The sequence below is a fragment of the Gordionus sp. m RMFG-2023 genome, chromosome 4, assembly GCF_954871325.1.
Source record: "Gordionus sp. m RMFG-2023 chromosome 4, tfGorSpeb1-WG-v2, whole genome shotgun sequence".
Classification (NCBI taxonomy): Eukaryota; Metazoa; Nematomorpha; class Gordioida; order Chordodea; family Parachordodidae; genus Gordionus; species Gordionus sp. m RMFG-2023.
Genome location: NC_088778.1, coordinates 11357438 through 11385087, shown reverse-complemented (window position 1 = coordinate 11385087; position 27650 = coordinate 11357438). Strand labels below are relative to the sequence as shown.

Genomic DNA, 27650 nt, shown 5'->3' with positions numbered 1-27650 from the left:
CCATTAATACAAGGTCATCTGCATATAATAGCTCCTATGAAAGTCTTCCAAGCATTTCTCTAGCCACCACATCCATTACTAAGATAAATAATAATGAACTCAGCACGGATCCTTGATGAGACCCTACCTTCACTTCAAAACTTTCACTATCTCCATCATCCGTCCGTACAGCTGTTTGTGCTCCAACATATACTGCCATAACCAACCATTCTTCCACATCTGATTTTCAATTTTCTTCGCAAGATACGTCTTTTGTATTTGTCTTACCATAAAAATTGCATCTGTCGTGCCTTTCCACTATGTAAAACTGCATTTCATCAATTTTAGTTTGTTTCCTTATCCGCTTCTCTAACACTCTCTTAAATACTTTCATTGCATGTTCCAAGAGTTTAATAGCTCTGTAAAACCCGCAATATAAAAGATCATTTTTCCCTTGTATACTCGCATGCTATGTTGATTTTCCACTTAGTCACTGCTATCCAGCAATGTACCAACCTTCATTTATTTATTATGAATAAATCAGGCTTTGAATGGGTAGAAACTTTGTAAATAAATATCTTCTTGCAAACAAAGAATTTAATCGAATATACTATATCTATTAGGCTCTTAAAAGATTCAGGGTAAGGTTGGATTCTAGAACTAATACTTTATTGTCTTATTAACAGAAAAAATATATCAAGTATAAAAAATTAACAATAATCATCAAAAATTTATTATTTAAAGACAATGTTCATTCACATCTAGAACCATAAAACACTTCAGTTATAAATAATTCGTAGCCAGATGGACATACTTTAACTACCTGGAAATTATGCAATGTATTGAATGTCTATCCATATAAATAATTGTAATATGAATAGACATTTTTGCCTCCTTCAATAGCAATTATGCACAAGAAATTGCTTAGAAAGGAAAATCCTAAAAATATTAGTACATAACACATTACTTTACCCATTGTGGTTTCAATAATTTGCTCAATAGGAAAAGGAGAAATCCCTAATCAAACTTATTAGCCAAAAGAGCATTAAAAGTTAAAACAAGATTTTTCGAGGGTTTTTTCTATCAAACAAAATATTCACATGAGGAGGATGACTATTAATATTTTTAAATTATTTATTTATCTTTTAGTATATTATATTTTATTCATTCAAAGAGTCAAAACATTATAAAATTATAATTACCAAAAAAAGAGCATGTATAAAAAAATAGAAATATGTAAATTATATAACAAAAATTTTAAAAATGATTAAAAGTCTATAAAATCGTAAAGATTAAAAATATAAATAAAATTTAAAAAAATACAAATAATATAATGGTAAAGAACCGTGAAGGGATAAGCGTTTAATTTATATATTACTAGGGAATTTTCATATTTAATTATTATTTTTTGGCTATATCATATGTTCTTTCAAATTTGGATTTGATAAAAGGTTACAGTTAAACGAAATATATTATAACCTAAAAATATACTTGTTCTAAATTGAACACTAAATAGTTTTACCGAAATTATATATGGAAAGGTTTGGTTTGGGGTGAGGTAGTAATAATTTATAAGATGTCTAGTTTTAAATTTTCTTAAGTGTGCATTTTATTGTGATATTTATAATAAGTTTGACATAATAGAAATTCATTATAAGATATTTATATAAAATAATAATAGTTCAACATTATATTAAACCTAGCTTAAATTATACCATTTAAAATAAAATAATTAAATGCGGCCTGTTGCGTGATTTATGTAACACTTTTTTATTTATGGAATATTAAATTATAGTAATAATTTAGTGTATTATATAATACCGGCGATTCACGCCACCACTCCGGAATACAATTGTATATAATATAAAATACCATTATTATTTTTTTAAATATTTTTTATTATAAATCGATGGATAAAAATAAATAAAAATTAACTCAAACTCAGGTAGAAAAAAAAGGAAAGCTTTATCCAATGCAATCTCGTAGCTATTAATTTATCGATTTTATTTTATAATAAAAAAATTGTATATATCCTTTTTATACTAATCTAAGTTTATACTTATAGAATGATATCTAACTTCTATTCTTGGATAAGGTAAATAAACATTACTTAATACACTGTAACCCATATAAATTTTCTCAAAGGACAAGGTATATAATATGTAGAATGTTAATAAATTCAAGTTATACTATAAACATATACTATAAAAAAATTTCACTGTTATTAATAATATAATTTTAAATTAACACTTTTATATTACTAATAATTCTATCCTTACTAAAGATCTGCCCAGTCTAGACCATTCCTCAGAAATTTTTACGAACTGGGAAACTAATACAAAATTTCTAACGGATCGGGAACAATCTGCATAAAAATATTAAAATTGGTACAGGTTGGGTATGCCTGATCTTTATTCTTAAATAATTTTTAATAGAAAGTTGAAAGTTTTTAATCAAATATCTTAGCGCAATTAGAGGTAAATCTAATTTTTTAAATTCAAAAGTGTAATGTAAATAATGATATTTAAATTCTATTAAGCCAATGTGCTTTAATTTAAAATATTATTAGACATCACACACTGGCTCAGACAAGGAGGATTTGGGGGATGAGATCCCCTCCTCCCCCATGGAATATGATGGGAAATAGTTTTTTTTATAATACTTTTATATTGATATCTAGACAAAAATTTGCTTTTATTTCTATCAAATTAATAAAATCTCCTTTTTATTTTTCTTTGTATATTTTTATAAAATCCTCTTAGAATTTTCTTTTTTTTACTTAAAAAGGTGGGGAGAAAAAAATCCTAACTTATTTCTCAAACGATGGTACGCATATTTAATTTTTTAATAAAATTTTCCTTAATAAATATTTTTTGTTATAAATTATTTAAAAAAATTGAAAACGGATAACTTTACCCAAAAACGCTATGATTAGTATGGATCCGAAGTTCTACCTTTTCTTTTCCTAACTGTAAAAGTCATTTAACATTATTTTACACTGTGGTTAAACCCTACTGTTTGAAGGTAAAAAAGTGATCTATTGTAATTGGTTTCAATTTAACCGTAACCAACATCTTTTGATTTTTTAAATCCACAAGTCTATTGGACTGCCTTTTTATGATAACGTTAAAATAATTAAAAGCATCAGAGCTACAGCCAAGACAGTCCTATATTTTAAATAGATAAAGGGTTAATTTTTTCTATTTGATGCAAATTTTACTAAAAATATTTTTCATTAAACTAAAATGTTTAATTAAGTATCAGTCTAAGTTCTTTCAAAAGTTTGCCAAACTTAGGCCTAGGGCTGATGTGTGCCTCAATATGAGATTCAGATTAATATCAAATCTTTAAAAATATAATGAGATTTTAACTATATAACTTCTACCGGATGGCTAAAAAAACCTGATTTTGAAATCTTTATAACCATAAAAAGCATCATTCGTTTTTATAAATTTTTATATTATTTAAAGTCCTACTAGCTTAATCTCACCATAGGCAAGAAGAAAATATCATTCAATATCCTCAAAATTATTTAGAATTTGGATGAGTGGTGTTTTAGAAGATTGAAATGAAATAAATACTAAAATTTAACAAAAAATAACTTCAATTCCTTTTTTTTTCACAAAAGAGTTAGACAGATTCCTACTGTGCTGTACTATAGCCAGGCTATCATTTATTTCATAATATTTATCCAATCATACTTTATAATGCAAAAAACAATCATATAGTTCAAAATACATAAAAATTATTAACAAAATATGAATCGATCCTTCTTTATCTAGTATACCATATAACATTCTTATCTTCCACGATCACACGTGAACTTGCATTTTCATGCAAACTTAAAAACCATAGTACGAGAATTTATCTTAAAAGATCGTAGCCACTTCTAAAAAACTAATGTCTCTAACATGGGTCTTGTTTTTGGAATATAAATCCTATTTCGAAGTCGTTTTAAATCGCGCAGACTTGCGTGAATAATCCATCTTTTCGCAGGGAATTCAGAATTCACACTAGGTGAATTTCAATCTCTTTCAGTAGGATAATTATATCAGCATGTATTTTTTTGATAACATTTTTAATTTACAAAATTATACTTGGAGTTTTTTGAGTGTTAATAAAAGGCATTTTTTAATAATCAAATTTTTTTTATACTAAATACTTTATTATAATTTATGATTAAGAAAAAATTTTGAAAAAATGTGAGCATCCGGCTATAATCCAACATAATTGGAATCTATATAACCTATTTGATAAAAAAAGATCGTAAAAACATAAAATTAAAAAGTATTTTAATATATTGAATGAAAACTGATTGATTTATTAGTAAATAAAGTACTAATCAGGCATAAATTTGGCTCAGCCCAGATTTTCAATTTATAATTTTCGTCTAGTATGTTCCTTATTTTATCAAAAATGCATTTTTCTTCCATCTACCAAATGAATTGAAGCATTAAAATACTAATTATGAATACATGTTTTAGAATTTGTTTCCAGAAGTTTTGCGGATTTCATAATAAAAGTTTTGATTTCACAGTTTCTATTTGGCTTATAATTCGGTTACTTTTTTGTGGAATGGCAAAAATGATTATAGAATAAATAAATGCGGTCATAAATATTAATGCAAAGTAGATATTTCGAATTTCTATATTCAATTATTATTTATTTTTTTTTAAATTTTTTTATTTTAATTTACTAAATTGATAATAAATGCTTGAAATTTAAAAAACAACTATTTTTATGTTTTTAATTTATTATAAATAATAATTGATACAGTATTTGATTATTTTTTAAAATAAATTTTAAATTATTTTCCATTGCATATAACTTGTCTAGTTTGTCATATTCCATTTTATAAAAATATATATTTGTCAATATGAAAAAACAATAATTTTAAAAAGCCTTTATTTTCTTTTGCCGGCTGAGTCTTAACTGTTGATTACACTTGAAACACGAGAGGATATTAAGAAAATCTCAGAGTTTTACGCCGATTTAGTAGGCTCATATGATAAGTTACTTTGCGATATCGTATTTTGGTATAAAAATCTTGACAGAATAGAGATTCTAAACCAAAAAATGCTCTGTACTTTATATTTCCTACCTAATATCAAAACATTATTAATTATTTTAGCTACCTTGCCAATTTTTCAACTTTAAAAAGGTTAAAAACCTATTTAAGAAATACCACCAAAAACGTTTAAATGGATTAGACCTAACAAATTCTCAGAGAAAAATAGACCACTCTTTATACATTCAAATCAAAAAATTGCAATATGATTATATTAGTTTTAATATATAATAAAAACAATATTTTGTTTATATTTAGGCGCGTACGTAGCAGATGGAGGGGGGGGGGGGGTAATTTTTGCATTAACTCTTAAAAATAATGCAATTAATACTATTTTTAATCAAAGTTTGTGTATTATTCATATTTGATAATATCTTCATATTTTTCAAATACCATTATTTGCATAAGAATTTTTTAAATAAAGTTTTATACAATAAAATTTTTAATATTATAATCTGTATAAAATATCTACAAATTTATTTTAATTTAAAAATAAAGATTGAATAAAAGAATGTTATTTATGCTAAAGTATTTTTATATAATAAATAAAATCTATAATGAAATACTTTCTAAAATTTTGTTACATGAAATATTTAAAATATTTTAACATAGCCTAAGATAGCAGAATTGAGTGTTCAAAAAATGGGGGTGGGGGGGGGGGTGCCATCCCCCAATTTAACCCCCACTCCCGGAAATTTTGACTATGCTACTGAACAGATTAAAACAATACTACTTAATGGGTTAGTGTAAACTTCAAAATTTATGTTTCTAGACGATTGACTTCTTTCACACTTAAATAGTTTTCATTTTTATAATTTGATTTCCTTTTTATGGTTGGGAAAATTGAGGAATTAATAAATACTAATCAGGCTTTAAATATTAGAGCAAACTAGATATTTATTTCTTCTATATTTTCCATTCTGGTATGATAACAATGATGGCATTTTTTTCTTATTTTGCTAATAACCTTTTTTCTTATTTATACTATCTACCATACTAATTTAAATAATATGCAAAAGAATAAACATTGATAAAACTTATAAATGCTTTCATTGGCTTTTTAATCACAAGTTTGGCCAAAATTTTGTTACTAATATATTATTTCTTGCTGGTTACTATACTGGTTAAAGCACCCACAGGCTAAAGGTTCCATGTCAATTCAGCGAAACTTTTATCGCGAATGTCGTTTATCGCGAATGGATTTTATAGAGAAACTTTTATCGCGAATCCATAATAGCGATATAAAATATGTTATCAAGCAGGAGATCTTAAACTTAAAAAATTTTGTTCCGCCTGGATAAAGTAGTCTCAGATACTAATTATTATAGATAGATATATTTAAATGTCTCGTACGACTTACAAAAAAAAATGGTAAGATAAAAGATAATAAAGAAATACACAATCATCCAGAAAATCCAATCGAAATGGAAACCAAGAAAATAATCAATTCAATTAAGAATGAAGCTTTGAATAATACTGTGGAAACTCCAACTTTATTGTGGCGAAACACGTATCTCAATTAAGTGATTCCTTATCAATGGCACTACCATCACCGAATCTTATGAAACGTGTAATTCACCGAACGCGGAGTTCAAACAGTTTTGCACCTCCGAATCCTAGCAGCCTTATTAAGCTGGTAATTCCGCATGAATATTCAATTACAGATAAGTATGAGGATTTCATAACTTCTTAGCTTCATGCGAACATTGGTTTTCTGATGGTACATTTAAATCGTTGCCACCTTTATTTACGCAAATTTATACAATTCATGGGATTAAAAATAAAAATGTTTTACCTCTCATATATATATATATATATATTGACCAATAGAAAGGATTATGAAACATATAAAAGAATATTTACTGTTATAGGTGACAACTTAATATCAACTCCAAAAAAAATTGGACGGATTTTGAAATGGCCAGTGTAAAAGCTTTCAATGAAGTGTTTCCCAGTTCGCAACACAAATGTTGCCATTACCATTTTGGCCAATCCTTTTGGCGAAACATTCAAAAATATCCAGAAATATAAAACAGATGTGGAATTTAATATACAACTTAGAATGATGGTTTGCTTGGCATTTGTGCCACCCTTAAATGTAGTTGAAACATTTGAATTACTAATAAACTCAGAATTTTATTCTAATAATCAATTGTTACTTCAGCCTCTAATTGAAACTTTTGAAAAAGCTTACGTTGGTAAAACGTTTGGAAGAGGCAGACTACCTGCTTTGTTTAATATTGAACTATGGAATTGTTAACAATCAACTCTGAATGGGGAAGCGAAAACCAACAACGCGGTTGAAGGGTGGCATATATGCTTTAGTTCCCTCCTAACAAGTTACCATCCAAACATGTGGAAATTTAGTTATCTATATATCTATTATTTTAAAATGATTTAAAAAGTATAAAGATATACTAATAAACTATATAATTTATATTCTAGGCTTAAAAAACAACAAGGGTTGACAGAGTTAAAAATTGTTCAATATAATTCTGGTGAAACACCCTCTACCACGAGAAAAAAATATCGAAATCTACATGCGAGAATAGTAACAATTGTTTCTGACTTCGAAAATCGATCAAGATTAGATTATCTTAAAGGAATCGCTATTAATATAACATTGAATGTTTAATTTTTTAAAATTCTTATCTACAATAATACAAATTTTATTTGTTTTTTTCAGTTGGAGTAAAACCTCCACTGTTTTTAGAATTATTGTAATATAATTGTGCAATCCACACTTCACCCCTTTCATATTTGGCTTTCTTTAACCAACCCTTAACAATAGCCACCATCCTTTCAGCTTGTTCATTAGAACTAGGATGATATGGTGGTGCCAAAATATGTTGGGTTTGTGTGTTAGCACAAAATTGTTTAAAACTTTCGCTAATGAAAGCTGGACCGCCATCAGAAACAATGACTTAGGGAATCCCGAATTTTGCCCATAAATTTTTTAATTTTTTAATTACAATATTAGTAGTTAAACCATGTACCTCCTCATAATTAATCCATTTTGAATATGAGTCTACTACTAAAAAATATGATTTTTTATTTAAATCAAAAAAATCGACGTGTATTCGTTCCCACGGTCGACTTGTTTTTGGCCAAATATTACCTACTTCCCTATGTGACATGTTGGCAAAAGTATTACAAGGCACACATCTTTTTGTAATATATTCAATTTCCTCATTCATACCCGGCCACCATATATATTCCCTAGCCCATTGTTTCATTCTTTCAATGCCTTGAAATTATTAACAACTTATTTCTTAATTTTTTAGGAATTACTGCTCGATTTATTCTAATAACACAATCATCCACTATAGATAATTCTGCTTGTATCCTTTTATAATTATTAAGATTATTCTTCCACTTTATGATCCCTATTAAACATAATCTAACCTGTCTTAATTCCTTATCCCTTATACTATGTTTCCTGAGTTCATCCCACGTAGTAGGACCCCCTTTTAATATGTGAGATAAATTACGGATTATTGTTTCATCTTCTTGTGAAGATTCTATATTATTTATTTTAAAAATTTCAGTGTTCGATCCCAATCTGGATAAAATATCAGGTAGATGATTTTCCCTACCTCTTCGATATTTAAGCTCCAAATTGAAACTACCAACCAATAATAACCACCTTTGAAGCCTAGGTGATAGCATTAATTCTTTGTTATTTTTCTTGAACAAATGAATTAACGGCTTATGGTTGGTATATACTGTAAATCTTTTGCCAATTAAATATTCCCTACACTTAATTAAACCAAAAATTACCGCTAATGCCTCTTGCTCAATCACTGAATATCTGGTTTCTGCATCATGAAAAACTCTTGAAAAAAAAGAATAGGTCTCTCCATATCATTTATTACATGTAATAAAGCACCCCCCCCCACACCCTTATTAGATGCATCCACCGCCAATATTATGGGTAAATCATTATTAAAACAACTTAAAATTGGCTCTTCACTAATCTTTTGTTTCAATAATTCAAAGGCCATTTGTTGAGATTCCTTCCATTCAAAATGAATACCCTTCTTTAATAAATAATACAATGGAGCAGCTATACTAGCAAATTCTCCTATAAACCTATGGTAATAATTTACCATACCCAGGAATGATTGAACTTCGGACTTATTTTTGGGTTGTTGTAAATTAGCTATATTCTTTAAATTTTTATCTAGAGGTCTTACTTCCAACCCCTTTATGGTATGCCCCAAATAAACTACTTCCTTTACTCCTAAGACACTTTTCTCTCTACTGGCCTTTAAACCCTTCTCAAATATTCTCTTAAAAACCTCTTCTAACCTCTGATTATGTTGTTCTGGTGTTACCCCCGTAATCAATACATCATCCATATAATAGAAAACCCCTTCTAAACCTTGAAAAACGGATGCCATTGTGCGTTGAAATATTGGAGCAGATACGCTGAGACCAAAAGGCAATCGACAAAACGCAAATGAACCCTTAGATGTGGTAATTGTAAATAATTTACGTATATCTTCCCTAAGAGGTAATTGTAAATATGCTGTGGAAAAATCAATTTTAGAGAAATATTTACTTCCCTTTAAATTAGCTAAAATTTCTTCAATTCGAGGTAATGGATACTTAACCTCCACTACCCACGGATTGAGAGTGACCCGAAAGTCGGCGCAAAGCCTTAACTTTCGATTTGATTTTCTGATTGGAACCAAAGGCGTGGCCCACTCACTATAATCAATGGGAACAATTATACCATCCTTTAACCACCGGTCTAATTCGATTTCAACCTCCTTTCCCCATTCAAAAGGTACTCGGCGGCATCCTAAAAAAATAGGCGTAACACCTTCCTTGAGTTTAACGTCCACTTTGTAGTCCTTAAGACATCCTAAAGTGTCTTCAAATATTATTTTATATTTTTTAATTAATAAATCTATAGCTTCATGAACCTTATTTAATTCATAATCTTCTGGCTCAATTATTGATATTTGAACAAATGTTGTCTTAATATTATCTTGTATATTACTCTTATCTCCTATATCATTATCATGTAATATATTTTTATTATTTTGTATATCAATTTCAGGACTATTCCGCCCTGAAACATTATTCTTTGATTTTATCTCAACCTAAAAGTCTTGATTATTAAAAAATTTCGAATCCTTATTACTTAATTTGGACTCCTCTAATTCTCTTACCTTATTCCTTATATTATTTGTATTGAAATCATTATGTACTTCATTATCTTTTATAGTACAAATGTTATCCCTTTCTGTAAAAATATTCCAATAATTGTATTGTGAACCTATCTTATTGATCCAGTCCCAACCCATTATGGTCTCAACCTCCTTCTCAACCACCCATAAATTAAGACATATTTTTCTGTTACCCACTATTACTCTAACCCTGGATTTACCCAAAACCTTGATCTCAGTTCCATCAAATTGTTTGACGTATATATTCCCCTTTTCGAGGATTCTTTGAGGCCAGATTTCGCGATATGTCTTATAAGACATAATGGAAATTACAGCTCCCGTATCGAAAAACATCTCAATGTCCTTATTATATATTTTAATGTTAACCCGAGGACATGAAAATTGTTCTTTATTGCCCCTCATTATTAACATATTATTATTATTGTTAGGTCTTTTATATTTTTCCCATTTAAAAAAATCTTCCTTTCTATTTATATTTTTAATCAAATCTTTATTTAATTTAATTCTGTTTGAATTTACCATCTTGATACCTCCGTTATACTTGTACGTATTGTGTTTGTAATTTACCCTCGTGTATATCGCTTGATCCTTCCCATATTCCCTAACTACTTTACATTTATCATAAACATAATACCCTCTACTATTATAAATATTCAATTTATTATAAAACATATTATAAAATTTATTATTAAAACTATGATATAATTTATTATTATTAACATGATTATTTGGTCTCTCGACCTCCTTATACTTCTTAGATTCATATAGTCAATTAAGGCAATTAATGGCTAAATGTCCATTTTCCTTGCACTTAAAACAACGACGTTCCTTAACATTAATCTTGTTTAAATTCTCATTTAATGTATTGTCTATTTCCCTTATATTACAAATTGCAGATTTAAAATTTTTAGAATTTCTAATTGGAAAACCCTCACAAAAATTTTTTTCATTAACATTACATTTATCCTCGGTATGTCCCTTATAACCACACTTATTACATCTCATACCCTCCAATACCTTATTCTATTATAAAAAAAATCTTGTTCCTTATGACCCCTACGATCACATATTCTGCAATTATTTACTAACTTATTTAAATCACGTGACATATCCTTTATTAAGTCCCTTTGTGTCTTTAATTCTTTTACAATTATATTTAAAGTATTTGATGTAAATTTAATATCCTGTATGCTATCTCCTGTATCGAGTACCTTATTATCTACCTCCCTTATACTTTTCTCCTGCGTCATTGTCTTATTATCACGTAATTCACTTAAAATTAATTGTAAAATATTTGTTGTGTTGTCTCGATCTATAATCTCCCCTGACCTTATCTTCTTGTCTAAAGATTTATCTATATGATTACATTTTCCATTGTCCGAAAATGATTGTCCCATATGTAATTTATCATTTTGCAATTCCTTAAGAATTGAATGTAAAATATTCTGACCCGATATTTCTACTTCCTTAAATGTTAAATTATTTTCTGCTATTATCGGATTAATTATTTTATCATTTTCCTCAACTATATTATTTCTATTTTTATTTTGTATCTCTTGTAATACTAAATGTAAAAGATTATTTTCATTTTGTGTCTTAATACTTAAAGAATTATTTATTTTATCTGATTTTTCCTTCTCTGTTTTTACTTCTGAAAAATGTCCTTTAATTCCCTTTTTATTAATCTCCTTAATTATTAATATAATAAAATATATTATTATCAAAATTATCAAAACAATAAATATAAAATTATTAATTAAATCATACCTATTAATAAATTTATTAAATATTTCAAAAAGTATACTCTTAACATCCGACATGCTATTAATATAAGAATGCTTATAATTATTATTATAAAACAATAACATATTTTCATTTATATAATTTAAATTTTAAACCTTATTTAATTTAAAATAAACTTATAATTTCCGTCATAAATTCTAAACGTCTTTCACCTTAATTACCTTATTTAATATATTACCTTTAAAATCTAAAAATTTATTCTAATTGAATAAGATCATATGCTATTTTAACAAAATAAATTCTAAACCTTATTTCCTTTTAAGATAAACTTAATCCTTCCTTTAAAATCTTTAACGTTTTTAACTTTAACCCCTTTATTTAATTTATTACTTTTAAAATCTAAAATTAATTCTGAATAAAATCCTATGTTCCCCCTAAAAAAAATATGCTTGTGTCCACTAAACCCCTATGTCAAATGAAAATTACACGGCACCATTAATAAGAAAGTTAATTAATATTAAAATTAAATGATAGTTAATTAATATGAAAATTAAATGATAGGTAATTAATATGAAAATTAGAATTAAATTGAAAATAAATTAATTAATAAAAAGTTATTTAATATCAAAATTAAAATTAAATTGAAAATAAATTAAATTGAAAATAAATTAAATTGAAAATCTTCTTACCTTTATTAATTAAATGTTTTCTTGGTATATTCTTTGTTAACTAAATATTTTCTTAATCTATTTTATAATTTAAGAATTTCCATTAATTATATAATTTCTTGGTCTCTTTATTGATTAAATATTTTTTCCGTATCTTCAATAATTTTTCCAATCGTAAAAATTTTTTTCTTACAAAAACCAATTAATGAATAAAAATCCTTTTCCTTTGTTGCCACTGTATTTCTTTTCACAAAAATCAACAAAATACATGGCTAACAACAGGTTCATAATATATATATATTATAATAATTAATTTAATCTTTTTAATACAATTATAAATAATCATTTAATATTACAACACTTTTAATACAATTATAAATAATCATTTAATATTACAACACGTCCACCCTATTAAGGCTTAGTGTATATAATCTTCATCTTCTTCTTCCAACAATGTCATTTCTTCTAAATGACTCATGACATACCCCATCTCCCATTCACCTCTCATTCCACCCAATAATTCCTCTTCTTCCTTCTGTATCCGTATATCTTTATCTTTAGTCATACTCGCTAATGTTCCTTTCTCTGATCTTATATTCACTCTATTGACAATTTCTGTACATATATCCTTGACACCTAAAGGATACTTTTCAAATTGAAACTTTCTAGAATCTATTTTACATCCTTGTATTCTTTTCTTTCTATTCCTGAATCTCTTTCCTTGACACTGAATCTTTACATGTCCCCACCTTCTACAACGAAAACATTGACGAGTCCGTCTTATATCACATCTGTTCGACAACATACATTCTTCTTCTCTTTCATCTTCCAGCAATTTCTCCCACGTTATCCTCGTGTTTCCTTTCATTTGATGTCTCCATCTATCCTCCCACTTCATCGATAACGGATAATAATTCATGGGTAATATCACATTCTTCATGATGTGTGTCTTAAAATGCAAGTATGTAACCTTTGCCATCAAATCTTTCAAAAATGCAAAAATAAATATATATACCTTCCCCCTCCCAGCTCTATATATATATAAATTATTCTATTCTAATTTTCGTTTGATCATGGTGACGAATACCCTCCGTCCCATTTTCAAATTTTATACGATTCAATTTTTTTTCCTAAATTTTCCATTACTATCCCTCTTTCCCTTAATTTATCCTTATTGTTATAGCATCTAGCCCATACTATTTGACCCATAGGATATAATGTACCATTGGTCTTATTTGATAAAACATCTATATCACATTTTGGTTTTATAAGATCTAATAATACTTTCGTCCTTCTTCCCAAAAATCTTTCAGTTGGAGTAAAACCTCCACTGTTTTTGGAATTATTATAATATAATTGTGCAATCCACACTTCACCCCTTTCATATTTGGCTTTCTTTAACCAACCCTTAACAATAGCCACCATCCTTTCAGCTTGTCCATTAGAACTAGGATGATATGGTGGTGCCAATATATGTTGGGTTTGAAGATACAGATTTTATGAGGGTATTTACAAATTCTTTATGTGACGCATTCTTTCTCTACCACATCAATCCCACGATTAATATTTTAGAAATAACTACCTTTCGTCATGCATTATAAAATTATTTTAAAATTTATATTCCTAGCCCTTGAGTCATATAGTTGTTCCCTTATAAGTATGATCACTTTTGATGAGCAACATTATTAGTAAAATATTATTATAAAATAATACTCAAGTATTACACCAAAGGGCAAAGTTTAAAACGAGGATTACATTTTCCTTTTATTTATTAAAGCATATAAATTTATATCGGGGTGTTTTTGTCAGATTTTTTTTCCATGGTTATTTTTAACCAGTCTTTGTTTGATTCTTTTAAAATTTTACATTTCAGTTATATATATTTAACAAACGAACTATTGGTTTAGACGATATCATATGGCAATGCTCTACTTTTTCCTTCACATATTCAATAAATAAAAAAATCATTTTTTAAAAAAGCTTTTATAATGAAATTTATTTTGTAAGGATATCTATTCTATGTAAATTAGATATAAAAAAATATGACCTAAAGGGATCTATTAAAATAAGATAATACTTGCTATACCATTTCCTATTTTAACTTAAGGAAAGGACTGTGGAGAATATAATGTATTCACTTTAACAGTGGCTTGTATACCCATCTATAAATGATATCAATCCTCTCAAAACTTTTAATTTCCTACTAAATATAAATAATTAAAAAAAGAAAATACCATTCATCCCTTTCCAATTTTATTCAAATAATGATAATTATTTCATAACTAACTATCCCCCCTCTAATTTCCATGATGCTCCTCCAATGAGTTCGCAGTTCAAGTTACGATATTGACCTTGCTATAAAAATTTGGAAAAAAATTGGTTGAATTAATTTTGTTATATTATAGCTCTAAAATTTCTTAAGGTTATTAATTATTTAAATATTGGCATTTGGTTAACTTTTTTAAAATATACTATATTCTCATTTGATTTGATAACAATGTAATTGAGCTTGGGTGGCTTCATGTCATGTCATGAATAATAAAAATAAAATTAAAATACATCATTTTTTTTTGGTTATATTTTTTTAAAAATTATTTTTATTTTTTTTACGTCATTAAAAATAATGTAATTTTTTTTATTAAACAATAGCTCACTAAAAAAATTTGCAATCTATAAAATGAGAAAATTGAATAAGACACAGACAGACACCTATTTAATCAATTAAAATATAGCCACATTTATTTTTTATTATCATTCATTTATATATTTTTTTCAAAATTTAGAAAATGTTTCTAACAAACCACCCCTCCCCCTTCATCCTTGTCGTGGTAAAATATGTAAGAGTAAATAAATAAACACTCCATTTTGCCCTGGTTTCCCGATATTGGAATGTCTTTATTTTCTTGATTTGGAACATTTTCTATTTATTTTCAAAAAATCCTGATTTTTTTTAATTCCATTTTATTAGAAAAAATAATAAGTAAAAGGGCTTACAAATTGAGTAGAAGCGTTTAGCGGTGTTTTCATAAAAACGCTGTGATTTAAATTGAACTGGTATTATTTTAAAAAATGATGAAAACTATTTTACGTTTTTTAATTTTTATATTGTTTAGTTAGACTTGTGAAATCAGCAAAAATAAAAACTAAAATAACTGAAGATCTAATGATTTATATCCATAATTTATTCTTCATAAATATTACAAATTTATGTAATCCAATAGAATATTTTGAAATTTTCTTTTGATTAATCATAACTTTGCAGTTATTTCTATTTATTAAAATGCGAAAAGAAGAAAAAGGAATCAAAATATTCAAATGAATTAGTTACTATTATATCAGAAATTTATATAGATGTGCATTATCTAAAAATTGTAATTAGGAGGCATTAATTATCAGTAAAATCTTCTATAATTTTTAAAAATAATCTGAGAAAATCAATAAAAAATTCTTAGCTTTCAGTATATTTTTTTATCTAGATTGGAAAATAAGTATTTCATTTAAATGACATAAAGCACACTTTAAAATTTTATGTGGAGGGGGGGGGGTTAAAATATTCTCGTAAAAATTTAACCCAAAATGTCCCCTCCATACTTACAACCATGAGTGAGTGAGACAAGAAAGACTAATATATTTTCTATCACATCACATCAGATAGGGTTTACATGCTTATTAAAAACAATACGTAATAAAATATTCTTAAAACATTCGCGTTTACGATTTAAGAAACTTCGGTTGGTAAATTGATATTGAATATATCAATTTCACTTAAAATGAATTCGCAATTTTAGCGGTCATGCGCTAGCTATAATAATTTCCCGCAAATACATTCGCGGTAGAAAATTCGCTAGAAATGGTTCGCGATTAAAGTTTCGCTATAACGAGTTCGCGATCGAAGTTTCGCTAAAATATATTCGCTCTAAAGTATTCGCGGTTTAGGTTTCGCGGAAATAAATTCGCTATAATGAGTTCGCGATCAAAGTTTCGCCAAAATGTATTCGCTATAAAGTATTCGCGGTTAAAGTTTCGCTGAAATAAATTCGCTATAACGAGTTCGCGATCAAAGTTTCGCTAGAATGTATTCGCTATAAAGTATTCGCGGTTAAGGTTTCGCGGAAATAAATTCGCGATAATAAGTTCGCGATATTGTCTTCGCTATAAATGTTTCGCGGAAAAAAAATCGCGGAATTGGTTTCGCGATATTACCTTCGCTATAAAATTTCTTCGCGATAAACGACATTCGCGATAAAAGTTTCGCGAAAAAGTGTTTCGCGATAAAAGTTTTGCTGAATTGACCGATACGGGGCTAAATTTGCTATAAATAACTTTTCAAACCTTAAACATAAAGATCTCAAATTTGGTATGAAGATGTATGTTTTTTATATATAGTTTCTTAGTAATTTGGCAAATGTTTCTGTTTATATTTTGCTAAATTTTTGAGCAAAAAAAATATTAACTAATAGCTTAAGTGTTATATGGAATAAACTTTTTAAAAAATACTACTTAAAATATGCTAATAAGATTTTCTTATATTACCTTATTGTATTTATTATTAATAATTAAGAGTAATAAATGAATGCCAAAATGGCTTATATTTTGTTCAATAGAACAATAGAGTTGTATTCATATTTATTTTAAAATATTTCATTGTGGTTCTTAGCTTACCCTAGATAAGGGGTAAAATGACGAAAATATAAGATTATATAAATAATTATAGCTCTTACATTTTAATAAGTAGAGAGCTACACTCTTTTGATTTTATAGGTTAGGGATTGAAGAAGAGGTCTGCAAGGACGAGTTTGTAGACCAGAAGCCCGCCCGTCAAATATTTAAAAAATTTAACTCGCCCATAGTTTTTAAAAAATATACCCGCTCGCCTGCTATTTAGTGGATAACTCTTTATCCGTCTGTCCATTAGTTTAAATTTTTTTTATTCTTCTGCCCATTATTTATAAAAAATTTTTAACTCACGCCGCCCATATAAAATTTAAATAGGCTCATTCATTATATTTATTTAAGCAATGATTCAGTTTCAGCGCTGCACCCCTACAAAAGTTCTATAATATAGGAAATTGCTATATTTAGAATAAATAAATATTCAATTTAAATTATGAATAAGGAATTCATTCGATCCAGAGTTGTTAAAGTAGCGCGCTAACTTTTTTCGTAGCTATAGCTAATAGCGGCTACTTTTTTGTATTTTTTTAATTTTTTAGCGCGCTACTTTTTTTGAAAGTCTTTTAAAAAATATAATGAAGGTAAGTATAAACATGAAAATTTAAATATAATATCATAATTAATTATAATTTTTATGATTTATTATTTAATTTTGAAATTGAAATATATTTTCAATTAGTAATTTATATTTTCACTTGTATAATAAACCTAAATCACGTGTTAATAATTTAAAATGTCATCGCCTATGGATATTTAAATCGTTGAAAGTGATTCAGACAATATATTAATGAAATGGAAGATACCAGGGAAGGAAATGTTCTTAATAGCTATAATACAAATTTCTCATTCCCTAGATATAAAAATTTTTTAAAATAAATATATAATCCAAAACTGGCTTCAAATTTATTTATTTAAAATGTAAAAAAAAATATTTCCTCAAATTAATCCAGTAGCTATAACCTCAAGTATCACCTAAGGTAAATTGTCATTTTTACATTCTTATAATATTTATTTTATAAGACTATTCATGAGTTTTAAGGAAATGGAGAAACATCTAAATAATTTTGGTATAGGCGACTTACATCCAAAAAGACTAATTCAATTCAAACCAAATTGATTAATAATGCAAATGACAATATTTCTCAGAAATTGGCTGATAAAGTTATTGTTGATTTTATAATTTATACAGTTCAGCCAATGCCCTTGGTTGATAATCCATCATTTACCATGATGATTAAACTTTATCCCCTAGTACAACAATTTTATGCCGCCAGATACTAATGCAAAAATAGCAGATAACTTTAAAATAATGAAAGATGCTCTAATAGTAGAGTTATCAGAGATATCATATATATGTATCACGGCAGATAGTTGGACACATAACAGACGGTAAAAACTTATTTATATTTATAAATTGATCTGAATAAATATTTTTGAGCTTATTTGGGTATCACAGGCCATTGGCTAGACCCTAGGACTTTAAAAAGAAGATCTGTGGCATTAATCCTCAAAATGATAATAGGATGCCAGACATACGATGTACTTTCAAATAAAATTATTGATAATCTATCTTATATTAAAAATATGTATATAAGATTAAATACGCCCTTACCCTCAAGTGCTAGTGTCGAGAGATTATTTAGTAAGGTAAAACTTATACTTTCTGATCGTCACTCTAGACTTGGGGATGATAAAATTGAAATGTTTTTATAATTAAAATGCAACAAATTACCATAAATATTTATTTTTATTACATAAATTTTTTTATAATCAAAACTAACTATATTTTAATATTTATAAGTGTTGATTTTTATATATTTACTATACAATAAATAACATTATAAGCAAAAAATAAAAAATTTGTTTGTAAATTTTTTTTATAAAGCTACTTTTTTTGACAAATAGCGATAGCGGTAGCGCGCTACTTTTATTGACAAATAGCGATAGCGGTAGCGTGCTACTTTTAAAAGTAGCGTTTAACAACTCTGATTCGATCTAATTAAATATTTATTTAGTAATATAAAATGATTATTGATAAAACTTACAGCAATACTAATTTCTCATTCACTGGTTGCTGGAATTGCCAATATTTTTCTAGCTAATTAGCTTTTCTTGTCGTTTCCATCAAAATAGACTCCTACTCAAGTGAGATATTTAAATAAAAAGTAAAACTATTAATAATAAATAAATAGAGGAGTAATGTAAATTTAAACTAAGTAGCTTAAAATCTTACTAAATTATACAAAAACTTGTTACTTTAAGATTTAAATATTTTGTTATGTCATTAGGTAATGCTCTCCTCTGTTACAACTACATCTTCCCATCTGTTAATTTTGATATGGATGTTATCTATTTCAAATATGGCATTTTGCCTTTGGGGAAACGGGTAAAATCAGATTTTCATCAACATCGATGTATATTCTTCCATATAAATCAAATCCAACATATTTTATAAATTTTGTTTTACCTAATTAATTTCTTCAGACGAAAGAATATTCAGTTATCGGTCCTTTGGTACTACAAATGTTGAAATTTCAGGGAGCATATTATTTTAATGGTTACTTAAATGATTTTAAATAACAAATAAAAGTTCTAAATTTTTTAACCCATCGCCCACCCATTGCTTAAATATTTTTCGAAACCTGTCCACCGGCCCGCCCGTTCTTTTTTAATCCGCTCAACCTCCCACCCGGGCGGACTAAATACGCGCCTAATGCAGACCTCTAGAGTGAACTACACATTAATCTACAGTTTGCTGTGATTTGCTTCTATTTAAAGATTTTGTGATAAATAAACAAAATACCATCATTCTACACAAACATCCCCTGCAACTATTATATAATTTTTGAAATATTATTTGAACCAAAATTTTTAAAAATTATTTTAAGAATAGTGTAAAACAGATAATCAGTTATATATTTCTATGCCATTTGAATTTTAATAACTTGTGGACTATTTATTAATAATTTAATATTAATATTTTCTTACCATTCAGTAAACCAATATAAATTTCTATAAGTTCATTAAGCTATGAAATTCGTTGACACATTATATCATAGAGCTGCAAAGGAAGATTGTCTGGATTTATTAAAAAGATCGAACACAAAAGATCTCAATTCACCTGATCATAACGGGATGACGCCCACCCACTGGGCAGCATTTTATGGAAACATTGATTCCTTAAGAATTATAGCCGGAAAAAGGTCAAAATTATCTACAAGATAAGATGAATTTCTCAATTTTATATACTATGTTTAATAATATTTAAATAAACTAAACATCTTTTTTTTTATAGCGGTGATATAGAAAAACCGGACAAAATCGGAAACACGGCTATGCATTATGCCTCAATGAATGGGCATTTAAATTGCGTATCATTTTTAGTATCTTTCAGTGCAAACTTATGGGCGTTAAACAATGAATATAAAACAGCTCTGGATTTAGCAGCCCTAAGAGATCACTACATAATCGTCAAATATTTGGACACAAAAATATCGCAAAGAATTGGCATAGATGGTTCAAAGGTCACCAGATTAAAAGCCAAGAGTTTAAAAGAGGCATCAAAACGAATAAAATCAAGCAAATACTTGCATAGTAATAAAAGCATAAATACTTCGTTTGTCAGAAATTATCAACCAAATTTTGACAATATTAATTACACTCTTAAAAGTGATACTTACTCAGTCCCTAACTTTAATGGTAATAAGTCATCGTTAGATTCTCGTACAGTGTCAGCACAAAATCCTTTAATCGAAAAACTATTTAAGAAATTAAATATGAATTCATTAAGCACAATTAAATCGACATTGAATAAATCTGTTAAAGAGGATAATTATGCCTCATCCAATACACCACATAAGCATTTTTCAAGTTTCATCAATGGGGATCAATTTGATACATTTGTTTCTAAAAGTCAAGATAAAATTATGGGTCACAGGGATAATTATCGTCAAACTTCACCAAAGATCCACAATCCATTTACCAGATATTTTCCAAATTTTAATAATTCGGATGAAAAAGGTTTTAATGGTGGATCCAATAATATCGAACAGACATTAACTCCAAGATCTATCAAAAAGATATTTACAAATAAATTCTCGGTAAATGACGATACAGAACCTTTTACCTCGAGAAAATCGGATATTCAAAACGTTACCCGTAACAAAATAAAAAATGCTAATAATCTATATTCTTCTGATTTATGTGGATCTCCTTTATCAACTTCTATTTACAGTCAAGATGTTGAAATCGATGATATATTCTCGAATTTAAACCAATATATTAATCCCAACGATGGTGACATATCAGTTTTCAATCAATACAACCATTTAACGAGCAATCATAAATTTAACCCAGCTTTTAAACCTTCCTTATTTAGTTAGTATAATAATATTTTTTCTGTTCATGATGAGTGTAAGGACTGGTAATTGGAATTATTATATTAATAAGTTGCATTTTTAAGTAAATTTTAGAATTTTAGTGGTATAAGCTTAGCATCTCTATTTTCTTACTTCTCGTATTGTTAAATAAAAATTACATAATAAAATTAAATATCTATAGTATACTATTTTTATAGGCTATGATATAAAAAAGATTTAATATAATTTAATTTTTTATGATCTCTTTTAAGATATCTTCACTATAGGTCGGAGGAGTAAAGGTACTACACCATTTTTATATAGCACGCTAAATACTAAGGCCACTAGACTATCAATGCTAAATATAGATGGCATATATGATACTAAAATAAATAAAGCGACTGTTAGAAACTTCGAGGAAGACAATTTTTTTGACAATAATAACGAAATCGACCAAATGTTCGAATCCCTTTCGGTCAAAAAATCTTTTTCGCAAAATCATCTCAATAGGTAAAAATATTTTAGATGAGTATAGCTATCAAAATCTATGGAATGATAATAAATTGATTATATTAAAAATTTGAAGAAATCAGTTCTAGTGAAATGAAATAAGACTAAATTTGAAAAATTATTATATTTTTTAATAATTCCTTGCTTATATCAAATTTTATTAATTTAATCTATGTATTAAAGGGGGGAAAAAAGGTGATCATTTTTATAATAAAATTTAGACTTTTAAATATTGTTAGACAAAAGCATTTTGGAAAATTCAATTCCAGATTCAAAAAGTTAATCATTCAACATAAGAGAGAAGAGTAGATCTCAGTTTTTGTCTTGTTAACAGGGATGACCACATTTCTTCTCCAATACTTCGGTATTGTCTTTTCACGAAGAATCTAATTGCATAGGTCAATGAGACATTCAATTTATCTTCATGAACCTTATATATTTACCTTCTGGTTTGCTACTTCCCTTTTTTAAAATTCTTATTTACCCTTTCTTAAGTTCTTATTTTCCAGATTAACAAGGCCTATTGACAGTAAATATTCTTATCCAATTTATTCGAATCATTTGACAACATTTCTTTATACCTCTTTTGAGTATCCTTTATTCCTTTACGATTTTTTTAAAAATTAACCAACTAATTCATATTTTCTCTTTTTCATCATATTTATTTTCACTTCCCTGCTCTTCAATAAATTTAAAAACAAGCCCTTTTGCGTCTTCGCCACTATTTTCCTACAATTCGCTCTCTTTCTTTATAAAATATTGATGTCTTGGCTCTTTGTTTTTCCAATTCCTTATAATATACGCGTAAATAGGGGTGGGAAAGTGAGAAAATCCCCCTCCCATCGGAAATTTGTCTGTTTTCGTAAATATCAGTTCAAACCAATACCCCTCTCCCCACAGTTCATCTAATATATCACCATAAACAATCATTTGAAAGAAAAATAAGTAAATATTTTATAAAATACCACTATAATTCAAAGTTTCCAAAAGTAAAAAACCAAATTTTTAAAAAATATAAAATAACCAAAGGTCTACAATGGATTTAAAACTTCAATATTATAAGATTATTTCTTCTGCCGTGGCATAAGCATTAGACCCCTAGGTCTTCTTGTGTTTGTATTGTAATCTTTTTTGTTCAACTTCATACTTCTATCGTGGTTATCAACTAAGAAATCATATTGCCTCCCACTTAGCATTAACATCCAATGCCTAGCTATTATCAGCCCCATTAAATTAGAACCTTAATAAACACTCTCCTCCCACACTATTTAGATCTTAGACCCTGAGCAATAGCACATGTTTCCTTAGATTTTTCTCATACCTATGACCACGAGATCTCCTATAATTGGAAATTTCGAGAAACACTTTTCCCAATATTTTTTAATATTTTACTATACTTCGTCACCTCACTAAAAAGACAATACCGAACTCCCTGCACCTCAAAATTAATATATCACCAAATTCTTTTTATCTTACTTAAAAACGTGTTACATATAAATAAATATTTTCACTACAACCCAAAATTGAAGTATATCTCTACTTATTATTCTTATGTCAAAGTTAAAGATCGCAAGGACTCCCTCAGAACTTTAAATATAAATTACGGCATGTAATATTCAAGTCGCTGCTCTTCGTAATTTCTAACACGACCTCATCTATCAAAGTATATCTTTCTTATCATCATTTCTGTCAACCTGTAAGACACTCGTCAAAATTACCTTATATTCGGTTATCAATTACCATATTGATAATAATTACAATGCTTGTCGAATCTTTTTGAATCCAATAGTTGACCCATTACTAGGCAACAAATTACACTATCACCAGCGTGGTCATAATTGCATCTCATCTAGTTTTTTTGCATGCAGCATACAACCACTCTCTTTCTTCCCACCGCTTTCTCTCTCATCATGCTACTCTTATTTAATGTTACAATCCGTATACATTATTATTTGACCGTTCCGGATTAACAATTATCTTCTTTGTTTCATAGTCTGCAGGCTTTCTATAAGTGTCGCAAATAAATAAATAAAATCCTAAGGTTTTTAAACTGTACCCCATCTCTATATGTTTGTATTTATAAAAGGTGTTTATAATTTGAATCAAATATATACCATTATGTTCTTCCTGACACAAACCTCCATTTGGAGAAAACGATGATCCTTATATATCAAAAATTATAAGGAATTTTTTTAATTAATATTATCCTTGCGGATACGCTATCACTTGTCAAAAAGAGAAACAGAAGTAGGATTGTGGGAGAGACTTTATAATTAAAGCCAAAATGATGCAAGCACTCTCCTTACATTCATTATATTATTATTTAAATTAAAATATATTATATTATTATAGGATTTACATGGTAATTTTTAACTTTCTATTCTGACGTTCCTATTCCGATCTAAAATTGGTTTTATCACATTATCAAAATATTTATATAATTTCTAAAAGATTGTTGTTTATATTTGTTCGTTATAGTAATATATAAATTATAGCATTGTTTTTGACAAGGGAAGCATTGTTTTTCCATTTTTATTAAAGAATTAAATGAATATTATAAATTATTAATATTTGACTAATCAATACTATTTTTACTACGTTAAAATAATTAATTCTATTTTTATACTACGTTAAAAAATATATACATTCTGCTGAAATTGAAAATTACTTCTTTTTAAAAAAAAAATATAAGAAAAATCATGCTAATTAGTTGCATAATCAACTAATTTTAGCCGGCTCCAAAAGGGCCTAACCTAGTTTTTATGTGAAAAAATCGGAGAAAACTAATTTGTTAAAATTTAGGCATCGGCCAAGGAGATGGGGCATTCGTCCTTCAGTGTTACCTAATAAATACAAATAAAATAATAGCAAATAAATCATTTTAATAAATATGAATAAATAATAATTAAGACTAAGCTTATCTTACGTAACGCTGACGAAAGATTAGCCGAGCTCTTTAGCCGATGCCTAATTCTTGATTAATTAGTTTTAGCCGATTCTTAAACTAAGCCCAATAAGGCTTAAGCGAGATTTTTAATCGATTATGTAACACTAATGCCAATACAATACATATGTTGATATAATTTTTATATTATCTTAAGAAAATACTGAAGAACCAAATATAAAATTGTTCTTTTAAAAAATAAACTAAGAATAAAAAATAAGCGCTAATATTGTAATCATTTTTGAAAACAAATTTTTAAGGAAAAAGCAATAATTAATTTTAAATAAATTGTGTTGTTAAAAATATATTTAAGAATACCTTTAGCTCAATAAATTTTTGTAAGAAAGAAATCATTATAGTAAAAGTAATACCAACAACACTAATTAATTGATTAAAAAAATTAAAACTATTTCAAACTTTGACAACAACCATAAATGTTGACCGAAGATTTTCACCTTTAAGAAGATTAAAAACTTATTGTAGACACAGGATGGGTAATAAATAATAATTGATTATCCAGACTATCATTTGAATTGGAAATGTCTCTTAACAAAACAATAGCTTTAGTTTTACAATTTGGTACTTGAGCATTTTACTCAAAAAAAACCAAGATAAATTCAGTCATTTTTAAATCTTAATATTTTCAATGGTATTACAAATAAATTCCTAATAATAAATTTCACGCCTCATCACTAATATACTCCTATTTACAATTATTAAAAATATACACATTTTAATTTAGATAATATATTAATACTTAGAGTCGGATTTATTATAAATTTAATACGCTTAATAAATCATCCATGCTTGTTGACTTGGTTGAATGGAAATAAAAGAAAAATATGACTTGGGTTTCATAAAATTTTTTATATCGTTTCGAACCTTTTTCTAACCTTTTCTTTAATATTTTGAAATATTCCACAAGTATTGCCTGTCGCTTTCTTGTTCAATCCGTTTATTCAAGTTAAGTTTTTGAATCTGTTTATTTGAGGCCCTGCTTTGTACATGAAAAAGTGCTTCTACTTATGTGAAAACAACCTTTCTAATCAACCAAAAAATACAATTAATAGATAAAATTATTTATTTATTATTTTAGGTATCAGAAACAAAATTCTCCATCTTACTCATCAGTTAACTTTAATTCATCAAAGCCTATTAACATGACTAACTCATATTTATTTTGTACAAAGTTATAAGCCGATTATTCAAGGGGAATGAAAGATATTATTTAGGAATTGTTATGCTCTCATCTACTTATAAAAATTGTATTATATTATTAGCTTTGTATAGCGAAAAATAATATTCATTTAAAGATTTGTAAAAAACTATATTTTTGGCCACACTTATATTATATATTTATCTATCATTAAATATTAACACACGTTTTATTGGTTAAATTTAAAATGAATTGAATTTAAAAATTATATATTTGATCCAATGATATGTCTCAAAATTAGATTTTCTATTTTTATACAGCCGATTACGTTATTCAATCCCGCTGATTTATCCTCACTATGTTTTACTTACCACTGGGGTATTCGGTTCAAAACCAATTTTTTTAAACGTCAATAACCGTTTTTTGATAGAATTTATAAATTTCTATTTAAAATTGCGTCTTCAGTGATAATAAGCCTAAATACGGTGTTATAATTCATCCATTAATCCCTTCGACAGTATTTAATGTTGATGAACCAAAACAGTAATTTAGATAGTATCAGCTCAAATTGCTAAATATGCAATAGTGTTTTCTGGAATGCAATTTGGATTTTAATATTGATATACTTTAACCGATTAGTAAGGCCCCTTTCACCTCATTTTTTATTACACATATGATAGGATAAATATGAGATGCTACTGACGTTACTTCAACTTAAAAAAAGAAATGACTACATATTGTATTATAATTTAATGAAAATTTAGAAATGTTGATTGTGTTATAATGTTATTCTGAGGATTATGACAAAATAATGACAAATAGGTCATTGTGGAAAAATAATCTCTTGATAGTTGTCTGTGTCTAAGCCCTACAAGTAGGATGGATATTTAGAAAGAGGCAAGAGTTGGAACTCCAGATACATGAAATATAAAATTAGCTGAGAAGAATAATTATACAGCATTTTTGGATTTAGAAGAGCCTATTTTGATGGTCTTTGGAGAAATATCAGAATGGCTTGAATCAGATATTTTTGACTCTGATGCATTATTTGATTCATAGGATAGTCGATTTTTTCTTCGCAATAGAATGTATTAATATATTATTTATTAACACAACAATTTTATGCAATTTTTTCAAAAAATATATTTGGATATGGTTACGCGAATATTATTATATTACAACTTATAAAATTAAGAAATAACATCTACCAATAACTTCGTGAGATCTATATGTGAATGTTGAAAGCGAAATTATAAGATTTTTAATTCGCAAGCCTCGACTTGCACCTAGGAAACAATCATTCCGATATTATCGTGGACTCAATTGAGAAATACTATAGGATAGCCGTTTGT

The 27650-nt window shown here is 27.3% G+C and overlaps 1 protein-coding gene and 1 long non-coding RNA gene across 2 annotated transcripts; both read left to right on the top strand.

Annotated features, from left to right (window-relative positions):
* Positions 1-1975: 1975 nt before the first annotated feature.
* Positions 1976-21576, top strand: LOC135928622 (pre-mRNA splicing regulator USH1G-like). Its single transcript, XM_065465078.1, has 4 exons — positions 1976-2074; positions 20350-20533; positions 20626-21481; positions 21565-21576. Exons 2-4 carry the CDS (start codon positions 20361-20363, stop codon positions 21574-21576), a joined length of 1041 nt encoding a protein of 346 aa, XP_065321150.1. The 5' UTR covers positions 1976-2074; positions 20350-20360.
* Positions 21577-21591: 15 nt separating this feature from the next.
* LOC135927807 (uncharacterized) lies at positions 21592-26332 on the top strand. Its single transcript, XR_010572185.1, has 3 exons — positions 21592-21707; positions 21961-22198; positions 26239-26332. It is a non-coding gene; the product is annotated as an uncharacterized LOC135927807 (long non-coding RNA).
* Positions 26333-27650: the final 1318 nt, after the last annotated feature.